This window comes from Eurosta solidaginis, chromosome 4 (genome assembly GCF_040869045.1).
Source record: "Eurosta solidaginis isolate ZX-2024a chromosome 4, ASM4086904v1, whole genome shotgun sequence".
Classification (NCBI taxonomy): domain Eukaryota; kingdom Metazoa; phylum Arthropoda; class Insecta; order Diptera; family Tephritidae; genus Eurosta; species Eurosta solidaginis.
In genome coordinates this window covers 217,509,085-217,533,930 of record NC_090322.1, presented here as the reverse complement: position 1 = coordinate 217,533,930, position 24,846 = coordinate 217,509,085, and the positions used below count along the sequence as shown (strand labels likewise).

The 24,846-nt window shown below is 41.9% G+C and overlaps 3 protein-coding genes across 11 annotated transcripts in view; 2 read left to right on the top strand and 1 right to left on the bottom strand.

Moving 5' to 3' along the window:
• Window positions 1-12,076, bottom strand: part of LOC137250972 (oocyte zinc finger protein XlCOF6-like) — a 156,189-nt gene extending 144,113 nt beyond the window's left edge. For all 9 annotated transcript variants that reach the window (XR_010953134.1, XR_010953133.1, XR_010953135.1 and 6 more), the window contains exons 1-5: window positions 11,970-12,076; window positions 11,384-11,887; window positions 11,244-11,324; window positions 4,042-4,137; window positions 3,672-3,975 (exon numbers count right to left, since the gene is read on the bottom strand). Coding sequence is in view for 6 of the 9 variants with exons in the window: in XM_067784768.1 (XP_067640869.1) it covers window positions 3,672-3,975; window positions 4,042-4,137; window positions 11,244-11,324; window positions 11,384-11,683 (781 nt within the window). In the remaining 3 variants the exon portion in view is untranslated. The remainder of the gene's footprint in view (window positions 1-3,671; window positions 3,976-4,041; window positions 4,138-11,243; window positions 11,325-11,383; window positions 11,888-11,969) is intronic.
• Window positions 1-24,846, top strand: part of LOC137250971 (zinc finger protein 709-like) — a 96,659-nt gene that overhangs the window by 64,592 nt on the left and 7,221 nt on the right. The window lies entirely within an intron of this gene.
• Window positions 19,282-24,694, top strand: LOC137250970 (uncharacterized). The gene is made up of 2 exons (XM_067784765.1): window positions 19,282-20,664; window positions 21,264-24,694. Exons 1-2 carry the CDS (start codon window positions 19,657-19,659, stop codon window positions 21,750-21,752), a joined length of 1,497 nt encoding a protein of 498 aa, XP_067640866.1. The 5' UTR covers window positions 19,282-19,656; the 3' UTR covers window positions 21,753-24,694.

The window sequence follows — 24,846 nt, the reverse complement described above, 5'->3', positions numbered from 1 at the left end:
TATATGGCTCGATTTGCTTGAAATTTGATATGTAAGTAGCGTTATGCCTGCATTAAAATAACAATAATTTTTCTTCTGGGAAGTGAACCAAAAACCGGTTTATTCTAAAATATAATATTCGTAATGCGATTTAGTTGAGTTTTGTAAATTAGTAGAATTTTGTCTAAATTAAAATATAGCATAATTTTTATAGAATAGAGGTCCTAACAATGTATACTAACTATTGTTTTTCGCAAATATACCTATGCCTGTAGTGTTTACTCCAGAATGCATAATTTGCTTCCCCTATATTCCTATACAAATATCATTTCACAACATTCATGAATACCTACACAGAAAAATGTTTTTTACCCGAGTAACAAAGGGTTTGAAAGTTTAAATTTTGAAGCTGGAAATTGCTTACACTAATATACTATTAGCCTTTATTTGAAGGTTTTAGGTATTTACAAAATAACATTTACCTAAATAATGATCTTACCCTTGGGATTTTCCTAAATACATATACATACATTCGTATGATAAGTACCTGCGGAGAGTATAAAAGTCGCACAACTAATACATTATCTCATAACAAATTAAGACGCTGCAAAAACGGTTGTGAATACGAATACGAAATATTATTATTGACATAAATTTATAAAAAAAAAGCAATAATGCCACCAAAGAAAGCATCCCTTGGAAGAAAAACGACCAAAGCAAGACACTTGATGGAATACAGAGCAGGTGAAATGGAAGCTCAACGATATCTTCGACTTGAACAAAATCGTATACGAGCTTCAATCTCCAGAGACGATGAAACGGAAGCCCAACGAAATCTTCGAGTTGAACAAAGTCGTATACGAGCTTCAACCTCCAGAGAAGATGAAATACTGGAGCAAAGGGAATCTCGACTTCAGCAAAATCGTGTGAGAGCTTCTACCTCCAGAGACGATGAAACGGAAGCCCAACGAAATCTTCGACTTGAACAAAAATAAAGCACAAGGGCAATCACTAACTATCGCTGGCTTGGATTTGATAAATTCGTGTTTTTCACATGGCCAATTATACGTCGCCTGTTCACGAGTCGGATCACCAAAAAATTTATTTATTTACACACCTAATGAAAAAACCAAAAATATTGTTTATCCGTTAGCATTAAGATAAATAAAAATTTCCTTAAATGATAAAATCTAATTCAGATGTTTTTCTTTGGCGTAGCAATGCACACCGGGTATTGCTAGTGTAATATATTAACATTCAGACATGGGTGTTTTCGTGTCAACCAAGAGAAAATTTTTATTTTTGCATCATTTGCAACAACACATAATCTGGCTTCTTTTTTAAGTGCAACATATATAAATAGTTGGATTTTGATTACAACAGCATTTTCCTTTGTCAACTTATCATGTATAAGGAGCCTAGTTACCTATATGATAAGCTAATATTCCCCAGGTCTGCTCGAATCAACGACCTCGCGAAACCTGGCATTGTCAACGACTAAATCTTCCGCGACCTTATTTACAACATGGACGCCCCAAATGTCGACCATATTGAACATCCACGTCGATGGCACTACGCTACCGACTGTCCTACACCCCAAAATCTTGGGTGTGACGCTTGATCAGGATCTACATTTTGGTGCGCACGCAACCGCAATTGTTCCAAGAATTCAGAGCCGTAATAAAATCCTCAAATCCCTTGCTGGCAGTACCTGGGGAAAAGATAAAGAAACGCTCTTGACCACATACAAAGCAATTAGCCAGCCGATTACGTGCTACGCGTCACCCATATGGTCGCCAAGCCTAAAAACCACCCACTGGAAGAAACTACAGGCCTGCCAAAATACTGCTCTCAGAATCGCCACGGGCTGTCTTCTTATGTCCCCAGAACACCATCTGCATAATGAGGCGAGAATACTCCCCATCAGGGAGAGAAATGAGATGCTGACCAAACAGTTTCTGTTGAATACCCAGAAACCTGGGCATCCCAACAGACATCTGATTGACGAACCAGCACCGCCTAGGGGCCTAAGGAGTCATCTCCGTAAGCATTTTGAGGAAATACGGCACCTGAGAACCCAGCCGTATGAAGCGGAAAAACACAAGCAGGTCCTTGGTGAACTCCATAGACAGGCGTCGGACCTTTATGTCGGGAATTGCCCGGTGAATCCAGTACTTGAAGAAAAATATCCAGAACTCGCAGAAGAGGAACGCATACTCCCCAGGGAAACGCGTGTCACTCTTGCTCAACTTCGTTCTGGATACTGTAACAGGTTAAACTCTTACCTATCCAGAATCAACCCCGACATACAAAATGTATGCCCTGCTTGCAATGTGTCCCCACATGACACCAACCATCTCTTTAATTGTAATGTGGAACCAACGCCTCTAACACCCCTTTCCTTATGGTCCCCCCTGTTGAAACGGCAAGTTTCCTTGGACTCCCGTTAGAGGATATTGATGACAATTTGTGATCGGTCGCGGCTATTAGGTGGGGCGAGCATTGCTACAACAACAACAACCTAATATTACCAACTTACAACTATCTAACATCTGGACGGCTATTCTTTGTCAATGCCATTCGCCTATGGAACTCTATTCCAGTATCCGTACGTAGTAGTCTAAATAAAAGCAACTTTAAAAATGTTCTTTATGCTCATTTTAGTTGAAACCATTATACTTCTTGAGTTTTCGCCATCAATATGTATGAGTGTATACAATGTTTTTTTTATTGAATTTAATTATTTGTTTATTTTAGATACTAGTAAATTACGATACTTCTCTATGTTTGATGTGATAATTTAACCTACATAACCCTCTGTTATGACTTTTGTTCTTTTTTACATTGCGATTTATCTTTTTGTTGTACTATAAAAGATCCTAGATCTTATTGTACTAATACTACTTTTGCAATAAATGATGAAGATGATGATTTAATAAATATAAAGAGAAAACAGCTGCTAACCATTTTAACTATTTTGTGTTAAAAGCATATCTTTTCTTTGGGCTGTTTTCAAATGTTTCTTTATGAAGCAAGTAGCTCTGTGTAAAAAGGAAAAATTAATTATTTCATTAAACGAAATTTTGTGCCGTAGCCACCATCTTTTGTTGTTGTGTGTAAAGACACTCCCCGAAGGCTTTGGGGAGTGTTATCGATGTTGATGGTTCTTCGGCGGATATAGATCCGGTACGTTCCGGTAACAAAGCATCATTAAGGTACTAGCCCGACCATCTCGGGGAACCATTTATAGGACCAGATTATACCTTCAAGGTCATCCCTCCCTCCCCACCCCCTAGTTCCATGAGGGTTTGCGGTCGCCAGAGCCTCGTGTGAAACAGGATTCGCCGCGGGTAGGTGAGGTTGACAACTGGGTTGGAGAAGCTATATATTGCGCTGGGAACCCCTTGAGAGGGTTGCGCTACACAACCCCTTGAATCCCTCGCAAGTCTGAATTATCTCTTCTTCAGTTACTTTTACGAGTACCGGGATAAAAACCCATGTACCTGCACGCATACTGATGTGGGGGGCTCGCGCTTCTATCCTCTCGTTCATTCGATCACTCTGTGGGTACGTAATGCCATATTCTTTTATTGTAAATTTATCGCTTATTTATTAGCTAAATCCTTATGAGGATTAAACAGATACAAGATCATTATTGATTGATATATCTGTTGAAAAATTTGTGAATTTACCTTTATGTTGTTCGAAAATATGATCTTTTAATTGAATTTGCTTGCTGCATTTGTATTTACAGTAGTCACAGCCATACCAAGTTATTTTGGATTTACAAATATTAGCATAGCCATCTTTATCATCATGCAATGACTCCTCTAACTGATTTTTATTGGAGTTCTCAAATATATCGCAAGAAAATTCAGCCTTGATTTCCTCTTGAAACATATCTAATTCACTTTCATCTTCCTGTGGTTTAGCCGTGCTTATTCTATTGAGAGCTGTTGATGATAAAGGGTCAATTGGAGAGTTTACAGTTATATCCTAATAAAAAAGAAACATTATTTTTGTTGCTTTAATTAAAATACATGAATTGTATGTAATTAGTACCTCTAACACTTGACTTTGCTCAGTAGTTTCTTGAACCGTTGAAGACCCATTTTTCGTTGACGCAGGTTGTAGTTCAAATGTATTTGGGTCAATGACCTTGTAAAAAAAATACACCAGTTTTTTTTAGTTTTAAGTACGTAATCCTTGCCGGATATATGTAGATCTGGTACGTTTCGATAAGAAGCACTATTAAGGTAATAACCCGCCGATCTCGGGAACGATTTAATATGACCACATTGGATCTACCGCCATTTACAGCATCCGCAACCCAATGTTTATATGTTGTCTTAGGCTCAATTACGTACCAGCATCGTGGAGAGAAGTCAACGTGGTCTTTATCCCCAAGGCAGGGAAAGCCTCCTACTCTAAACCAAATGATTCTAGGCCTATAAGCTTATCTTCTTTTCTGCTTAAAGCACTCGAAAAATTCCTATGGGACTACATCAGGAGGAGGATTGAGCCATCGCTTCTTTCGTAAGCTCAACATGCCTACACTTAGGGCAGGTCAACTGACACGCCCTTGCACAAACTGGTATCCGTTATCGAAAGGTCACTACACCTCAAGGAATACACACTGGTGGCATTTCTAGATATAGCGGGTGCCTTCAACAACGCTCTCCCGGAGGCCATCACCGAGGACCGATCTGGTGGTTGACGCGTGCCTGGAGGAATTTATATACAATCTGCTTACGCGTAGGCAGATTAAAACTGAGCTAGGTGGATGCGTGATCCGCAGACCGGTCGGCAGAGGCACTCCGCAGGGCGGCGTTCTCTCTCCGCAGGGCGACGTTCTCTCTCCGCTACTTTGGGTGGTTACCGTCAACCAACTACTACGCCTCATGGAGGCAGAATGTCACCAAGTGATCGCGTATGTAGATGACATCTGCGTCACCATGCGGGGGAAATTTCCGCAAATTCTTGCCACCTAATGGAATGGGAACTATTTGGAAGTCAACCCGGATAAAACCGAGCTTGTCCTCTTCACAAGGAGGTACAAAGTACCAAATCGAACACCGCCAAGAATTGGGGTACCTTTTTAGCGTTTAGCGACCAAGTCAAGTATTTGGGAGTCATTCTGGATAGGAAGCTATTATGGAGTGACCATATATGGAGCGATCCAAGAAGGCAGCAGCAGCGCTGTTCACCTGCAAGAGGGCAATTGGCACCTCCTGGGGATTCTCCCCTAAGGTGGCCTACTGGATTTACAAAGCCATTGTGTGTCCGATTCTTCTTTATGGTGCCTTGGTCTGGTGGACTGCACTAGCTAAAAGTACCTATCTTAAAATGCTTCAAAAGGTGCAACGGAGTTCGGAGCTCTGCATTACCGGGACTCTCGGCTCCACTCTGTCTGAAGCACTCAACACAATACTATACCTTCCACCTCTTGACCTGGTGGCGAAGGAAATAGCGGTTATCGCTGCTCTACGCATAAGAGAAACAGGTCTCTGGTCAAATGGATCTAGTGTACACGCAACAATCCTGGGCACGAACGCCCCAGTCCCAATACCGGTACGCACTGACTACTGCACGCCAAAGAACGTCTTCGTTAAAAACTATAGTATATATATACCATCGCGACAAGACTGGAATACCAGACAACATATGGTACCGGGTGTCATCAACATATTCACGGATGGTTCTAAGCTGGACGGGACAGTGGGAGCAGGCCTCTTTTCACCGTATCTGGGTCTAGAGGTCTCTTTTCGCCTACCAGATCACTGTAGTGTTTACCAAGCGGAAATGCTGGCAATACACAGGGCTGTGAATCATTTCGGGTCTATGCCTAAGGATGGTAAACGGGTGTTTATTTTCTCAGACAGCCAGGCCGCATCAAAGGCCCTGGACTAATTCGTCGACAACGCAAAGTCGGTCACTGAATGCCGCAGATCTGTTAACGAGATGGCTCAGCACTTCAGTATCAGGCTTATATGGGTAGCTGGGCACAGGGATATTGAAGGCAACTGCAGAGCAGACGAGCCAGAAGAGGCACCACCGACCATATCCTTCCGGGAAATGATTCGGTAGGTATACCAATGGCCACTTTCAGGCTTCGTGTAAGCACAAGCACTATAAGAATTGCAAATGGACTATGGTCAGCCATAGCATTGTGTGAGACATCCAGGCTAATCTGGCCCTCATATGACAAGGGGTGCACAAGAGCGCTTATGATTTTAAACAAATCAGTTCTATCGTCCCTGATAAGGGTTCTAACAGGGCATTGTTTAATAGGCACACTAGAATGGGGGTAGCGACCTTCGACTATTGCCGTAACGTAGATGTACAGAAGAGGAGAGTGTCCAGCACCTTCTCTGTCATTGTCCAGCGCTTAGTAAGCGTAGGCTGGCCATCCTTGGTAAACCTTTTCTACATGACCTCGCTGAGGTCTCTAGCTATGAAGTAAAGGCTCTAGCAAAGTTTATAATTTCCACGATGTGGTTAGACCCGCTTTAGGCAGGGTAGGGGTCCTCTTTGAGACCGTATAGGGTATTACAATGGCCCATTGGTGGCCTAAGTAGTGAGCTGTTACCATAGTGTCCAGCTCAGCCCTCGCAACCTAACCTAACGCAATTATCAACACCTGCGCGAGGTACAAATATGAATGTATCATACACATATTTAGGGCTAGCCTCTGACGACCCCGATTTCCTCATGGATCTAGGGGGTGGGAAGGCGGTATGACCTAGAAGGTTTCATGTGGTGATACTAAATTGTCCCCGAGATGATCGGGCTAGTACCTTAATGGTGCTTGTTACCGGAACGTACCGGATCTGCATCCAGCAAAGGTCCATTAACATCGATAACACTCCCCAAAACCTTCCGGGAGTGTCCTTATCGCTAGAACAACAACAACAAACGCAATTTCTTTGTTTACTGTGTAATGTAGAAGCCAAAACGGATTGACTGCTTGCTTTACTGAATCTCTGTTGCTGCGCGACATGTAGGTTAACGCCGAATAGTTTTTCGAAGCTTTCGAGTGCACTACTGCTCTAGTGTATAGACGGACAACTCGAAAGGACTTTCACCTTCCACTATCAATCGCCTGCTTACTTACACGCTTTGAACATTATATAAAGAAGATGAATCGAATCGCAAAATAATTAAAATTTTTCATGTAGTTTTTGTAATGTGGTTGTAGACAGGACACAGGATAGGGTAATTTTTTATAAGCGCAGATGGTCTGTGCAAAAAAAAAATATGGATCCCACACTCGTTTCGGAATGGTCCGTGGTAATTTTTAATTTCCGCTTGCGGATTCGCGGTCCGTCATTCAAAGCTCTTTTTTGGACAAGAATGGCAGTCGTGAATTAAAGCAATGAAAGAGGAATTTAAAAATTTTCTTATAGTTGTGGTTTTTGTTGTTGTTATTGCAGCGATAAGGTTGATCCCCGAAGGCTTTGGGGACTGTTATCGATGTGATGGTCCTTTGCCGAACACAGATCCGGTACTCTCCCGTAACATAGCACCATTAAGGTGCTAGTCCGGCCATCGCAGGAACGATTTATGTGGCCACATTAAACCCTCAGGCCATCCCTCCCTCCCCACCCCCATGTTCCATGAGGAGTTGTAATAATTTCGTGTAGTGATTTTACATGAAAACGATTGTGTACAAAGGGATTTTTCTATTGGTGGACAGGCTGGGGTGATTTTTTGTAAGCGCAGAAACTTGTTCTGCGCAAAAAAATTGTTAATCCCACCCCCGGTACGTGGCTGTCCGGTGTCGTTTTCAAAATCCGTTTTTTAGATGGTCCTTTGCCGGATACAGATCCAGAACGCTCCGGTAACACAACATCATTAAAGCGCTAGCCCGACCATCTCGGAAACGATTTATGTGGCCACATTAAACCTTCAGGTCATCCCTCCAGTTCCATGAGGAGCTTGGGGTCGCCAGAGCCTCGTCTGTTAGTGAAACAGGACTCGCCGCGGATAGGTGAGGTTGACAATTGGGTTTGGAGAAGCTATATATTGCGCTGGCAACCTGAAGGGTTGCGCTGCACAGTCCTCACGTCTTTTGAACCACCTCCCGATATTTTCGACGTGTACTAGCAGTTGTGAACTAAAGTACAGAAAACTCCATAGCACCACCACCGCGCTAAATGCCATCAGCACCCAGATAAATTGCGGTTTAAATCAAATCCCCCACCATAGAACAGTACTCGTAGCGCTAGACCTATCAAAAGCTTTTGATATGGTCAACCATGGCACGTTACTGCAAGACCTGGAAGGGTCTTCCTGCTATCTTCCGGCTATCTTCCTGATCTCTCCAGTTTTTTCGCCTCGCGAAACCTGGCATTGTCACCGACTAAATCTTCCGCGACCTTATTTACAACATGCACGCCCCAAATGTCGACCATATTGAACATCCACGTCGATGGCACTACGCTACCGACTGTCCTACACCCCAAAATCTTGGGTGTGACGTTTGATCAGGATCTACATTTTGGCGCGCACGCAACCGCAATTGTTGCAAGAATTCAGAGCCGTAATAAAATCCTCAAATCCCTTGCTGGCAGTACCTGGGGAAAAGATAAAGAAACGCTCTTGACCACATACAAGCAATTAGCCAGCCGATTACGTGCTACGCGTCACCCATATGGTCGCCAAGCCTAAAAACCACCCACTGGAAGAAACTACAGGCCTGCCAAAATACTGCTCTCAGAATCGCCACGGGCTGTCTTCTTATGTCCCCAGAACACCATCTGCATAATGAGGCGAGAATACTCCCCATCAGGGAGAGAAATGAGATGCTGACCAAACAGTTTCTGTTGAATACCCAGAAACCTGGGCATCCCAACAGACATCTGATTGACGAACCAGCACCGCCTAGGGGCCTAAGGAGTCATCTCCGTAAGCATTTTGAGGAAATACGGCACCTGAGAACCCAGCCGTATGAAGCGGAAAAACACAAGCAGGTCCTTGGTGAACTCCATAGACAGGCGTCGGACCTTTATGTCGGGAATTGCCCGGTGAATCCAGTACTTGAAGAAAAATATCCAGAACTCGCAGAAGAGGAACGCATACTCCCCAGGGAAACGCGTGTCACTCTTGCTCAACTTCGTTCTGGATACTGTAACAGGTTAAACTCTTACCTATCCAGAATCAACCCCGACATACAAAATGTTTGCCCTGCTTGCAATGTGTCCCCACATGACACCAACCATCTCTTTAATTGTAATGTGGAACCAACGCCTCTAACACCCCTTTCCTTATGGTCCACCCCTGTTGAAACGGCAAGTTTCCTTGGACTCCCGTTAGAGGATATTGATGACAATTTGTGATCGGTCGCGGCTATTAGGTGGGGCGAGCATTGCTACAACAACAACAACAACAACCTGGAAGGGTCTACCCTTCCCCTATGTCTTAAAAGGTGAACCGCAAATTATCTGGGTGGTCGGCAGGCATCGGTGCAATTTAGAAATGAAACATCAAAACCAAGAATTAAACAGAGGGTGCCACAGGGTGGTGTCCTATCCCAATGTTTAATTTCTATATATTTAAGCTACCTTCGCCACCAGAAGAGTTACCATCGTTTCCTACGCCGATGACTGCACAATAATGGCCACAGGCCCAGGCCCAAAGATCGATGAGCTTTGCAACAGAATAAACGGCTACCTCCCTGATCTCACCAGTTTTTTCGGCTCGCGAAACCTGGCATTATCACCGACTAAATCCTCCGCGACCTTATTTACAACATGGACGTCCCAAATGTCGACCATTTTGAACATCCACGTCGATGGCACTGTGCTACCGACTGTCCTACACCCCAAAATCTTGGGTGTGACCTTGGATCACGATCTACATTTTAGTGAGCACGCAGCCGCAATTGTACCGAAAATCCAGAGCCGTAATAAAATCCTAAAATCCCTTGCTGGCAGTACTTCGGGAAAGGCAAAGCAACGCTCATTACGACTTACAAAGCAATTGGCCAGCCGATTGCATGCTACGCGTCCCCTATATGGTCGCCAAGCCTAAAAATCACCCACTGGAAGAAACTACAGGCCTGCCAAAATACTGCTCTCAGAATCGCCACGGGCTGTCTTCTTATGTCCCCAGAACACCATCTGCATAATGAGGCGAGAATACTCCCCATCAGGGAGAGAAATGAGATGCTGACCAAACAGTTCCTGTTGAATACCCAGAAACCTGGGCATCCCAACAGACATCTGATTGATGAACCAGCACCGCCTAGGGGCTTAAGGAGTCATCTCCGTAAACATTTTGAGGAAATAACAGGCGTCGGACCTTTATGCCGGGAATTGCCCGGTGAATCCAGTACTTAACGAAAATTATCCAAAACTCGCGGAAGAGGAACGCATACTCCCCAGGGAAACGCGTGTCACTCTTTCTCAACTTCGATCTGGATACTGTAACAGGTTAAACTCTTACCTATCCAGAATCAACCCCGACATACAAAATAGATGCCCCGCTTGCAATGTGTCCCCACATAACACAAACCATCTCTTCAATTGTAATGTGGAACCAACGCCTCTAACACCCCTTTCCCTATGGTCCACCCCTGTTGAAACGGCAAGTTTCCTTGGACTCCCGTCAGAGGATATTGATGACAATTTGTGATCGGTCGCGGCTATTAGGTGGGGCGAGCATTGATACACCAACAACAAGCAGGTCCTTGGTGAACTCCACAAACAGGCGCCGTCCACGCCAGGAATTGCCCGGTGAATCCAGTACTCAAAAAACAGTACCCAAATTTGCGGAAGAGGAACGCACACTCCCCAGGGAAACGCGAGTCACTCTGGCTCAACTTCGCTCTAGATACTGTAACAGGTTAAACGCTTCCATATCCAGAATCAACCCAGACATACAAAATGTATGCCCCGCTTGTAACGTGTCCCCACATGACACAAACCATCTCTTTAATTGTAATGTGGAACCAACGCCTGTAACACCCCTTTAATTATGGTCCACCCCTGTTGAAACTGCAAGTTTCCTTGGATTCCCGTTAGAGGACATTGATGACAATTTGTGATTGGTCGCAGCTATTAGGTGGGGGTAATCATTTATACAACAACAACACCAACAACAACAACAACAACAACAACAACAACAATTAAAGTACAGAATCAACTCGATGGTGGACAATCATAAATTCCTACTAAAAATTTGCTTTGGTTCACAACCGCATCAATGTCATACTCCCGGTATTTTTAATACATAATTTAGCTGCAATTGTGGTTTCTAGCTACCTGTAAGACATTTGAAATCTCAGGATAATCAACAAATGCTGCTTTGATTGGCGAAACAGAAAGTACTTGATAATTGTTACTCTAAAAAAGAAAACAAATTATATTAAAGTTTAAGATTTAAACTGGGTTTTGTTTCATACCTCTGACATTTCTGATTGGATTCCATAGAGATCGCAATCTATTGTTACAGTTTTTGAGGGTAACAAGGCTCTTTTCAGCTCTTCATCAGACTTTCGCGCTTCCGTCCTAAAAATGTATGCCTGCTGCAAATTCTGAGTACAATTAATGCACAAAATTTTTGGGAGCTCATCTTTGTTTGTTGCTTTCAGCTGCGTACACTCGTTGAAGTAATCATACAAGGTTTTCCCGTCATTTGGTACAACATAACTCATATCTGTTGAGTCTTGATAATTGCTGCTCCGACATGCACGGCACTGCATTACGAAAATTTACTTTTTTTTCCTATTCCACCAAAATCGTTTGGTCTCTATTTAATTACATCTACTGGTAAAGCAGTGACATGTAAACAGCCATAAAACATATAAAGATGGGCATGAATTTCACTACGATTGATTTAGACACTACAGATCGATATTTCTTACTCGATAGATTTGTTAACGGTAGCGTGATTGATTTGTTAAGGGCTAATTAATGGCGAGTTAAAGGTAAATTAATGGTCTTATAACCATAAAGCCATAACCAAATAAAACAGCTGATCGAACCTACCTTAGGGAAATGAATGTAATTGATTAATGGTGCCATACCATAACGCTAACGCCATAACCATACCATAGCCAACCAATTGGTTTTTGGTTTCTCGCCATATCCATAACCTAAAAATATTTGAGTGGGTGAATTTAATAACTTTTTGTAGATTTTATTTATTGTTTTGGATTCGTTATGACTAAGAGACTTATTTTTTGTGGAATATGCTTTTATTTTTTTGCGTTTTCGTCATTTTTAAGAAATTTTCACGACTTTTAGGTTAAGGCACCATTAATCGATCACATTGGAGATGGTTATGGATATGGGTATGGTTACGACTATGGCGTTAAAGTTAAGGAAGTTTAATTCACACTTTATCCAGAACCATATTAAACAGCAGATCGAACCAACCTTATGGAAATGAATGTAATCGATTAATAGTGCCATACCATAACGCTAACGCGATAGCCAACCAATCGCCATATGCATAACCTAAAAATATTTGAGTTGGAGAATTTACTAACTTTTTGTAGATTTTATTTATTGTTCTGGATACGTTTTGACTAAGAGACTTATTTTTTGTGGTATATGTTTGTAATTTTTTTCGTGTTCTTAATTTTTATGAAATTTTCACGACTATCAGGTTAAGGCACCAGTAACTGATGCCATTTTAATATGGATAAATAAAAATATGGTTGTGACTATGGCGTTAGATTACGTCATCTTTAGCTCGGGCTTTAAAGCGGATTCACATAAACGCTTTGGTCGCTGCAAAGCGCAGAATGCGGCAAGTAGTTTCATTAGCTGTTTTTTTTTTACATTATCTACGTTTACGCTTAAACTTTATATGGACTGATATGCGTCAAACTTTAAATACACCTCTGAAATTGCTGCGCATAAAATTTGTACTACTAAATTTCAATACGCATTATACTCAGATGTAACTGAAATATGTGTCTATGTTTCACCTCTACACTAATTCTATGTATCAACTCTACAAATGGTGTGTGTCTACCATTCATCGCAACCAACGCAGCCATATCTTATACACTATGGCCACTAGAGTATGTGTCTGCGTTTTTCGGTACAACATGTTCTGTAGCTTGTTGCCACTGGATGGGTCTCCTAAGCAACGGAAACGTATACGCGTGTAAAAAAAGCACGGTTATTATAATCATAAGATGCGGTCAAAGCGAAGGAATTCGGCCAAAGCGCTTGTCTAAATCTGCGATTCTTTGCTACCGTGCTGTTAAACAAAAGTGTTCATATACTTCATGCTGCATTAACATTGACTGTTTTACCCAGTGCTTAATCCTTTTCGTCTTGTAGCGATAAGGAGACTCCGACGTTTTGGCTTGATTTCATTTTAAAGCACTGAACTGAAATAAATGTGTTTGATAAACACATAGACGTTATGTATGTATTTTAGAGTCGAAATCCAATTCTAAAACTCTCTGGATAATACCGAAAGAATCCAGAGTTCAGCACGTTAAAACTAATTCAGGACTTAATGAGGCGGCGTGTGTACACTATGTTATGTTTCCTAAACACCATGCCGCCCACAAATCACCTACCCATCACGAGTTCAAAATTGCTTCGTTCTGCGCATCTACGTATAAGTTGACTCTTGAGCGAATGAAAAAAAACAGACCGAGAAAAAAGAGCTAAAGGAAAATGAGCAATACATACGTCATAAAAAACAGCTGATCTAATGTTTACATGCGCAATGCACAAACTTCTTGTGTGATTTGTGCATGCCGTCTACAATTCCGCAGACTGTTTTAAGCTGGAGACATTGGTGCTTTATCGGTAACCGTATCGGTAACCTTATAACAGCTGATTCGACCAACCTTATGAGAATCAATGCAATCGATTATTGGTGCCGCTAAGGTCGTAACCGTATCGTAGCCAACCAATTGGGTTTTGGTTTACCGTCGTACCGATAAACAGCTGATTACGTTAGGGATACGGATACAGCGATACGACAAACGGCACCAATGACTCCAGCTTAAAGCCAAACCAAATTGGTTGGCTACGATATAATAATAATAATAATACCCAACGGATTAAACCCTCCAAAGCCCGCCCGACCGGCGCGAGGGGCGCATCCGCATGACGCACGGATTTGTTATTGCCGAGTTGTTGATAGGCGGAGGTTTGTTAAGCGTCGAGATCTAAAACTGCTCAGCTACAGAATAAAAATCATCAGCTGAGTACTATACATAACAGTTAGAAATTACATAGAAATAATACATATATATACTACATTGTTAAATAAGTGAACATTTTTAATTTATTAGATTTTTTTTTTTTTTTTTGTAAAGAGTTAAGATAGGATAAGACAGTTTTCTTTATGGTAAAAAGTGAATCCGTTATATCAAATGAATTGGAATGAGTGTTAAAATCATGACACAAACACCGAAAAGATTCATTTAATTCGAAATTAGTTCTACACTGACTCAAAAGAAGAGGTTTGTAATGTCTTGACACCTGTGATGGGACGTTGAAATTTACTTCGTTCAAAAGAATTGGACTAGAAATCAGTCCATTCAGGAGTTTAGCCATAAATATAACGCCTAGCATTTCTCTACGACTTGCAAGAGTTGGAAGATTGATAAGCTTTAACCGACTAGTATAAGGTGGAAGATTATACGCAGAGTCCCACTGAAAATTCCTTAAAGAGAAAAGTAGAAATTGCTTTTGTATTGATTCAAGTCTATCTGCATGAACTCGATATTGTGGATTCCAGACTATTGATCCGTATTCTAGTATCGGTCTAACTAAGGTGATGAAAAGGGCTTTAGTTACATAAGGGTCACTAAATTCTTTGGACCACCGTTTCACGTATGAAAGAACACCTCTAGCCTTATTGACAGTAGCATTAATATGAAGGTTGAAACTAAGTTTAGCATCTATCGTGACTCCCAAGTCCTCAAAATAGTTTACTGATAGAAGACAAAAATTATTAATTACGTAAGAGGCTGCTGGCAAAGATCTTCGAGATAGGCACATGAATTTGCATTTATTGAGGTTCAGCGGCATTGAATTTACGTTGCACCAAGTAACTAGGCAGTTTAAATACCCTTGAAGCAAGGGACGTTCTTCGATAGACGCATAAGACCTAAAAAGTTTTACATCATCAGCATACATTAAGATTTTGGAATATTTTATAGTGGTACATCATTAATAAATAGCAAGAACAGAATTGGACCAAGGTGGCTGCCTTGTGGGACGCCAGAGGGAACATCGATGACATTTGAAAAAGTATTTTTAAAAATAACTTTTTGCGTTCGACCGCAAAGATACGACGAGATCCACTGGGTGAGACCAGGTTGGAAGCCTTACGACCTTAGCGGCACCAATAATCGATTGCATTGATTCTCATAAGGTTGGTCGAATCAGCTGTTATAAGGTTACCGATACGGTTACCGGTAAAGCACCAATGTCTCCAGCCTTAATCAGGTACCGAGACTCATATTTCGTAGACTTCTGTAAAAAACCTTGTTCGCACATGTTTTCAGTGATTTTTGATGTTACATTCAAATGTCAATACCAAAATCGGTTTCTACTTAAGAAGTTTTAAGGCATTAAAACACAGTTTTAAGTTGAAGATGGAATGTATAATTTTCTGGGGAGATTATCTGATTCAAATGCTGCTATAGACAATAGCCGTGTTTTTTTACACGCGTATACGCGTATACGTTTCGTTTGCGCGGGAAAAAAACGCCTATCCTCGCTTAGATAATGCTTAGAATACCCATCTAGCGGTTGTGGTTAAACAACTAGCTACAGCAACTGGGTGTACCGAAAAGCGGAGAAACAACCCTCTGTTGTATTTCTGTGTATAACATATAGCTGAATCAGTTGTGATAAATAATGGAGGCGCATACAATGCATAGAATTAGTGCAGAGGGTGAAACATAGACACATATTTCAGTTACATCAGAGCATAATGCGTATTGAAATTTAGTTGTACTAATTTTATGCGTAGCAATTTCAGAGGTGTATTTAAAGTTTGTCGCTTAGCAGTCCATATAAAGTTTAAGCGTAAACGTATATAGATGAGAAAAAAAAAACACAGCTAATATATTGTAACATCACTTTTCAATCGAGAGAAGTTACATAATGCACATCCACCCGAACGCTTCCCAAGGCAGTCGGTTCTATGTACCGGAGCGACTCGGGATTTTTCCCGACCAAGGACTGTCATTTCAGTGTGACCCCATTTAATTTGTTTCGTCCGTCCCACAAATTGTCATCCTCCCAGCAGCTCCTTGCAGCAGGACTGCTACATATTCTCTTACTCCGGGAAGGTATCGAACCCAATCCGGGTCCGTCTCCTGACCCCGGTCATGAGAAATGGTTTTGCTGCATTTGCCAGAAAAGAATCTTTTTAGGACGGTCATACTCTGTTCAGTGTGTCTCATGCAAGGGATGGTTGCATCGGACAGGTTGTTCTGGGCTTGATCCCAAAACCCGACGTCCACGTAACTTTTATAAATCTTTTGTGGCTCCTTGCTGCTCACGCCCAAGGGCGTCCCGTAGTCTACGCCTAAGCGTATCCCCACTACCTTCCAGCAGCTTCGCTGCTCAGCAAGCCACAACAAGTACCCGCTGCTGCTCGCGCCCCACGGCGCCAACAACTCAAACAGCTGATACTACTCATGACTACTACCTTCGTAGTAGAGCTGGTAGCAATGCTGAGCATCAGCCCCTGCCCCCGTCTTCTTCTCCCCCCCCCCCCCCCCCTCTTTTCTGGCAGCAATCGTGCAGGTCAGGGAAACAGACTCTTAGTCCCTGCCTCCGTTTGCACCGTCTGCCAGCACAGAATATATAGGTTTGCGACATCCGCTCAATGCAGCTCCTGCCTTGGGTGGTGCCACTTTCCTAGATGTTCTGGTCTCCGCGACGGCAACCCCCCGACGGGTTTCATCGCGCCATGTTGCCAGGTCGCAAACCCAAATCATCCGGGTACCCCAATGCTTGCCCAAGGGCGCCCAGTCCCAAGGCCACAACAGCAATTGCGTCCTGGCCTTCCACAACCTAGGCGTAGTCACCCCTCACTTACCCCTAGAGTGGCGGCGTCACCCCTCATGCACTTCAGAATTCTGCAGTTCAACTGTAATGGACTAACTGGGAAGATTACGGAGATAGTCGATTTCATGAAGCGGCACAACATCCGCATTGCTGCGCTTCAAGAGACTAAACTCACAGCAAGATCTGCATTGCAGACCTGCTCTGGTTATAATGTCCACAGGAAAGACCGCGAGAGCGGAAATGGAGGCGGCCTCGCGTTTATTATACACCACTCTGTGCAATATCATATATTTGATCCTGGCATCGACCGCAGTGACAATGTCTTAGAACGTCAAGGCCTATCTGTCCGGTCAGGCGATGCAAATCTAGAAATCATCAACATCTACATCCCTCCTGTCACCTGTTGCCCCAGTGGATACCGCCCTAATATCGAGGCCTTACTCACTGGCAACAATCGCATTATCTTAGGTGATTTTAATGCCCATCACGACCTATGGCATTCAAACTTGCGGGCGGACAGTAGGGGTGAGATGTTGGCGGATCAAATAGACGAAACGACGTTCTGCACAATAAACGGAGACGCCCCCACACGTATGGTAGGAAGCTGTCATAGCTCGCCAGATATCTCAATCGTGAGCGCAGAACTCGTAAACTGCGTCAACTGGCAGCCGATGGTAACATTGGCATCCGACCACCTGCCCATACTTATTTCGTTCGAGCGTACTGCCGACTTCATCGTCACCGAAAAACGCACTTTCATAAACTTCAAAAAAGGAAAGTGGGAAGAATATAAATCTGCAACAGACAGCAGCTTTGCTGCCCTCCCTATCCCGACTGATGCCCGCCAAGGGGAGCGTGCCTTCCGTAAGGTCATTGAATCCGCCTCGGCACATTTCATTCCCGCCGGGAGAATTCCCGAAATCCGGCCCCACTTCCCGGCGGAGGCCGCGAGCTTAGCGAGGGAACGCGACCTTATAAGACAGCTTGATCCAGGCGACCCCCAAATAAGGGATATAAACCAACGCATCAGATTGCTTGTGGACGAACACAAGCGGGCGAAATGGGAAGAGCACCTAAGAGGTTGTAACCTCTCTACCGGTGTAGGTAAACTTTGGTCCACCGTAAAGTCCCTATCGAATCCGACTAAGCACAAAGACAAAGTTTCCATCGCCTTTGGCGATAAGGTGCTGTCGGATGCGAAAAAATGCGCGAGCGCTTTCTGCCGACAATATATAATGCATCCTACGGTCGACAAAGATAGACGGAGAGCCAATAGACACGCACATAAACACAAACTCAGCGCGTCACCAATTACCATCACCGCTAGAGAGGTTGAGGACGCCATTGGTCGCGCTAAACCATCCAAAGCAGTGGGCCCAGACGGCATAGCCATGCCGATGCTTAAAAACCTAGGGAAAGAGGGTTTCAAATACTTAGCGCATGTCTTCAACCTGTCTCTTTCCACCTTTGTCATACCCGAGAAATGGAAAATGGCCAAGGTGGTCCCGCTACTAAAGCCTGGGAAACCAGCTAACGTAGGTGAGTCATATCGTCCGATATCTCTCCTATCGCCAGTGGCAAAGACGCTTGAAGCCATTTTGCTCCCTTATTTCCAAGCACATTTGCAGCTAGCCCCTCATCAGCATGGCTTCAGAAAACTCCATAGCACTACCTCCGCGCTAAATGTCATTAGCACCCAGATAAATTGCGGTTTGAATCAATATCCCCACCATAGAACAGTTCTCGTAGCGTTAGACCTATCAAAAGCTTTTGATACGGTCAACCATGGCTCGTTACTGCAAGACCTGGAAGGGTCCACCCTTCCCCCATGTCTTAAAAGGTGGACCGCAAATTATCTGGGTGGTCGGCAGGCATCGGTGCAATTCAGAAACGAAACATCAAAACAAAGGAGAATTAAACAAGGGGTGCCACAGGGTGGTGTCCTATCCCCGCTTTTGTTTAATTTCTACATATCTAAGCTACCTTCACCACCGGAAGGAGTCACAATTGTTTCCTACGCCGATGACTGCACAATAATGGCCACAGGCCCAGGCCCAAAGATCGATGAGCTATGCAATAAAATAAACGGCTATCTCCCTGATCTCTCCAGTTTTTTCGCCTCGCGAAACCTGGCATTGTCACCGACTAAATCTTCCGCGACCTTATTTACAACATGGACGCCCCAAATGTCGACCAAAATACATCTGCCAACTCTGGCTAAGCAAGTCGAAAGTTTCTTTGCTCGTCCTTTTGAAAATTTAATTAATTGGTTTAAAGTGTCAAACATTTGTGAGAATTGCTAAATACATGGTTATATCCTTTCTATTGATTGAAAGTTAATGGACGTTTTTTTGCTCTCTGGCGTATTTCTTGTAAAAGTGGATAGTTGTGAATCTAAAATTAAATTGCAGTGCAACAACAATAACTAATGCACTTATAAATTTAATTGCATGCAACAACAATTAGTGCATAGAACAAGTAAATACACTTTGCGCCATTACTAACTAACCTGACACTTGCCAAGCGGTCAACTGCGCCACCTGTGTGTGAAGACATCTGACCATCAGTTTATATAAAGGTGACCAGACGTTCATTATTGAATCTACTTGCTCGCTTTGTTTTCGTTTTTGTTTTGGTATTTTGTTCTCGAGTTTTTGATCTCAACTTAATTATGGATGACTTTTGCGGAAAATGTGATAAGGGTTTTGGTCGTACTGACAATACATGTGTGCCGTGTAATGGCTTTTGTAAAAAGCGCTTCCATCGCGCGTGCTGTGAGGGCGCCATCACTGAATATGACGTTAGACTAATAAAATCAAATTATCATATACGCTACATGTGTGCGGAGTGTGTAAATGCGCCTATTAAAGTTTCGAAGGCATTTGACTCCGTCCTAGCCTCTCAAAAACTGGGGCTAGAAGCCATAATGACTGCTTTTGAAGTAAAATTCAGGGATTTGTCTACCCAAATAGATGGCATAAAAAACTTAATTTGTTGTAACCAAGCTGTTAACATGGAGGATGAAAAAAGCAGCAACAAAGACAAAGCGAAGGAAAAAGCAAGTTCAAATAAGCGCAGTGCTAAAAATAAGAATAAAAACAATAAGAACAATCGTGATAGCATTGGTGTGTTGGCTGCCGAAATCGGTGCGCTCAAAGCTGCAGTGAGTTCGTGTACTTTGCCCCCAAAACACAACAACGATGCTTTGGTTACATATGCAATGGATCTATGCACTTTCTCGCCGGTGCCTTCTGGCTCGCATTCGCAGTGTACGGGTCCCCCTCTAAACACTCCTCTAGAAGGTTCACAGCTACATATAGCTGATAATGCATCGGCTATGCTCACACCTACACCCCTCTCTGTGCCTATCCCACCTTCGTTTTCGTCAATTGTTTTGTCACCGTCCGCTGTCTGCAGTGACGCCAGGCTGTCTACTGTTGAAAATTCTGGCGCCGCTAATTCAAACAATTTCACCGCCGCCGATAAAGTACATACTGTCGTCCCACAGACTAATAATGATGCCGTCGACACCTCAAGTACCTCTTATGCTGTAAATACCAATGTTAAGCCTTCGACTGCTAATAACATTTCTGTTAACCTTAATGCTAAAGACGTTACCAATAAAACTGCAAAAACTGCACATGCCCACGCTGCTGCTGAACACATAGCCGCTGATAAGGTAAACCAGGGATGCACCTTAACGTTAAGCTTATCGTTTATCAAAAAATTTCCACCGTTTCCGTTGAAGCACTTCGAAATATTATCGATAAAGAAATTATCAAGATAAATTGCATCTCGTTTTTAACCGAAACGAAAAGCTTTCGTTCACGTTAAAAACTTTAACAAAAACGTGATACTCTATGTTTGCATTGTGCTGGCAATGCTATAGCCATGGTGAAGCCGTAAGGTGGTAACAGCGAGCGGACATACACACACAAACTCCATGTAATTTTTTTGTGTAATTCGGTGGTGGTAATGTCAAAAATACTCTGAGAAATGTTCGTACTGTCAAAATTCATGAAAAAATTTGCAATCAGCTTGGCTAATGCTTTCACCTTTAATGACTTCGCCATCAATCAGCTTTGCCAGCATAGTTTGAAATTAATAATCAACATAAACGATTTGATTTCGTTTTGATATGGCAGAAAACGAAACAAAATCATTTCGTTAATTTGACGCTCTTAACGTTAATAAACGAAACGAAATGACTTTGTTTCGTTTATTAACGTTAATTATCGTAACGAAATGATATCGGTTCGTTGGTTAAGCATGCCTGAGGTAAACACGAATGCTAAACCTACACCCTTGGCTCAAGTTCAAATTACTGCTGTTAATGATATAACAACCATTAATAATGACAATGCTGCTTCCAGCTCCACCTACACTGGTGGTGATTCTACCTCCGCCGCTGTGCGTTTGCCAAATGTTGACAATGCGCAACCGAGGCAGGTGACTGCCGTGCCACCTCGCAGGACAATTTTTGTATCTCGTCTTCATTCTTCGCTTATGGAAAATGATATTATTAAGTATATAGAAGATAAGCTAGACCTTTCACAACCTATTAAAATAGGCGTTTATAAATTTAATTTTAGATATGATAGGGATATTTCATCATTTAAAATATCAGTGCCAGACGCTTATTTTGATAGAGTTCTTGAACATACATTCTGGCCGGAACATTCAGTTGTGCATTTGTTTACAAAAAAACCTAACGCCGCAGGAGCTTCAAAAAACTCAAAAATCCCTGCGGAAACAGTGAAAAAATAACCATCACGTACCAAAATGTTCGTGGCCTAAGATCGAAATTAAGTACCTTTTATCTGAATAGTTTTATTTTTACTTCTCAAGTTATAGCTTTTACTGAAACCTGGTTAAAAGCTGACAATTTTAACTCTGAACTCTTTTCACGTAAATATGTAGTTTATCGGCGTGATCGTGAATCTAGAGCAGGTGGTGTCCTTATTGCTGTTGACTCGACGCTTCCATCTGAGTTGCTGCTATTGGACACCACAAATGACATTGAATTTATAGCAGTAAAGCTTGCCTTGCACAATTTTAGTTTGTTTATCTGCTGCTCGTATATACCGCCACGATCGGATATACACGTTTATACATGTCATAGCACTGTTATTTGCAGTTTGTACTCGCAATTGCGAGACAAAGACCGACTAGTAGTTCTTGGTGATTTCAATTTATCATCAGTAAATTGGATCAATACCATCGACTCAAATTTCATGACTCCCACTACTCAGCACGAGTTTTTAAACAGCCTGCTAGATACATCTCTTCTCCAAATTAATAATGTTTTAAATTCCAAAAGGAAAATCTTAGACTTAGTTTTTACAGATGACTCTGCGGGTATTACTCTAACCCGAACTCCCCCATTATCCCTTCCTGAAGACCCTCTTCATCCTACGCTTGAGATAGTACTGGATGTTGTTCAACCTGTGATGCTCGATGTTTCTAAGCCCAATTCCCGACCCCGGTCGAGATGTTTTTCAAAGACGAATTTTAGTGAGCTCAATAATTTGATCTCTGCCCATGACTGGTCGAGTCTTTATGCGTGTACAGACGTTGAAACAGCGACTTCCTTGTTTTATAGTTCTCTTGATGCTTTGTTTGAAAGCTGTGTCCCCCTTCGTTATTCCAGTACCACCACGGGTAAACCACCTTGGTTCTCAAAGCAACTATTAAGACTTGATAATATTAAATCTAGACTCTATAAGCGTTTCAAAAGATCTGGTAAAGCTATTGATTTATCTAAATATTTAGTGGCGCGCTCCAATTTTCATCGTCTTAACCAGCAGTGTTATAAAGGTTACTTATCATGTTGCAAATTCCAATTTACTAATAATCCGAAACGTTTCTACAGATTTGTTAATTCCAAAAGGAAAATTTCTGGTTTCCCATCTACTTTTATTTATGGGTGCAAAAACGCAAATTCTGATCACGAAATCGCTGATTTATTTGCTGAATTCTTTAAATCAACCTATTCATCCCAATGTGTCCAGTCTAATCTTTACCCATATTGCTTGGAAAGTTCTAATAATATTTTAAACCCATTTATTGATAAAGATACTGTTCTTAATAAACTTCTTGCATTGAAACCGATATCTTCGCCGGGTCCGGATGGTGTTCCTAGTTGTGTACTTAAGTACTGTGCTGTCAGCTTATCAGAGCCTATCTTTAAATTATTTAAACTGTCTCTGGAATCCGCATCATTCCCATCTATTTGGAAACAATCGTTTATTATACCTTTGCATAAAAAAGGTAGTAGGTCTAATATTGAGAACTACAGAGGCATAGCTAAGCTCTCAGCTATCCCTAAAACTTTTGAGCAGATAATTACATACCAGCTTCAATACTTGTGTAGCTCTTTAATATCACCTTGTCAACATGGTTTTGTTCATCGGAGATCAACTACTACCAACTTGCTTGAATTTACGTCTTTTGTTATGAATGGTTTTTTAGTTTGCAAACAAACAGATGTAATTTACACCGACTTTAGTAAAGCATTTGACTCTGTTAATCACGAGCTCTTAGTTACCAAACTTGATCTTCTGGGTTTTCCAGCGCCTTTATTAAGTTGGATTTCAAGTTATCTTGAAAATAGGACTCAGCGAGTTTTCTTTAACAACAATCTTTCAAAGTCGTTTGATGTAACTTCTGGCGTGCCCCAGGGTAGCCATTTGGGTCCATTACTCTTTAACCTGTTCATTAACGACTTACCAAAGGTTATATTACATTCTAGAGTTTTTATGTATGCAGATGATGTAAAACTTTGTTACACATATCTGCCTTCGAACTTGTTCTGTTTTAATCAGCTTCAGGGCGATCTGGACTCATTTCAAAGCTGGTGTACTGCAAATTTACTTTTTTTGAATTACTCTAAATGTAAGCAAATGACTTTTCACCGTGTGAAGCCGGTCCTATCATCTTATACACTTAACGGCGACCCCTTGGAGCGGATATCTATTGTTACTGATCTAGGAGTTATTTTTGATCCGAAATTAAGTTTTACCACACATATTTCAACCGCTATAAACAAAGCAACTGGTGTATTAGGTTTTATCAAACGTTGGGCTAAAGAGTTTGATGACCCTTATTTCACAAAGATCCTTTATACCTCGCTGGTACGTCCTATTCTCGAGTACTGTTCATGTGTCTGGTCTCCGATCTATCAAATCCATGTTGATCGGATTGAGTCGGTCCAGAGACGGTTTTTAATTTTTGCATTACGAGGTCTCAACTGGGAATCAAGTACTCATCTTCCACCATACAGGAATAGACTTCTTCTAATTAATTTGCCATCTCTAGAGAATCGTAGAGTATTACTTGGCGTTATGTTCATTCACAAGCTCATCATTGGTGTGATTGACTCCCCTGACCTAATCAGTCAACTAAATTTTGCGGTTCCTGCTAGGGCGTCCAGGCATTTTGTGCCTTTTCATTTACCTCTATGCCGGCAAAATTTTGCTAGAAACAGTCCCCTGCGCCATTGGTGCTCGCGGTACAATGATTTGTATAACTGCATTGGCTTTGAATGTTCGTTTGCTGCTTTACATACTGCTATACTCTTATGTTTAGCCTGATATTTTAATTTTATTTTTTCTTATACAATGCGATGTCAAATGTTTATAACATACAAATTTTCTATGTACCTTTTTTGAATTTTTTAATTTTAAGAGTGGCTCTGTATTTTACATATATATCTGTCTATTACAATAATTAGTCGACCACTTTGTGTTTGCGTCGACTTTAAATAAATAAATAAATAAATAAAAAATAAATATTGAACATCCACGTCGATGGCACTACGCTACCGACTGTCCTACACCCCAAAATCTTGGGTGTGACGTTT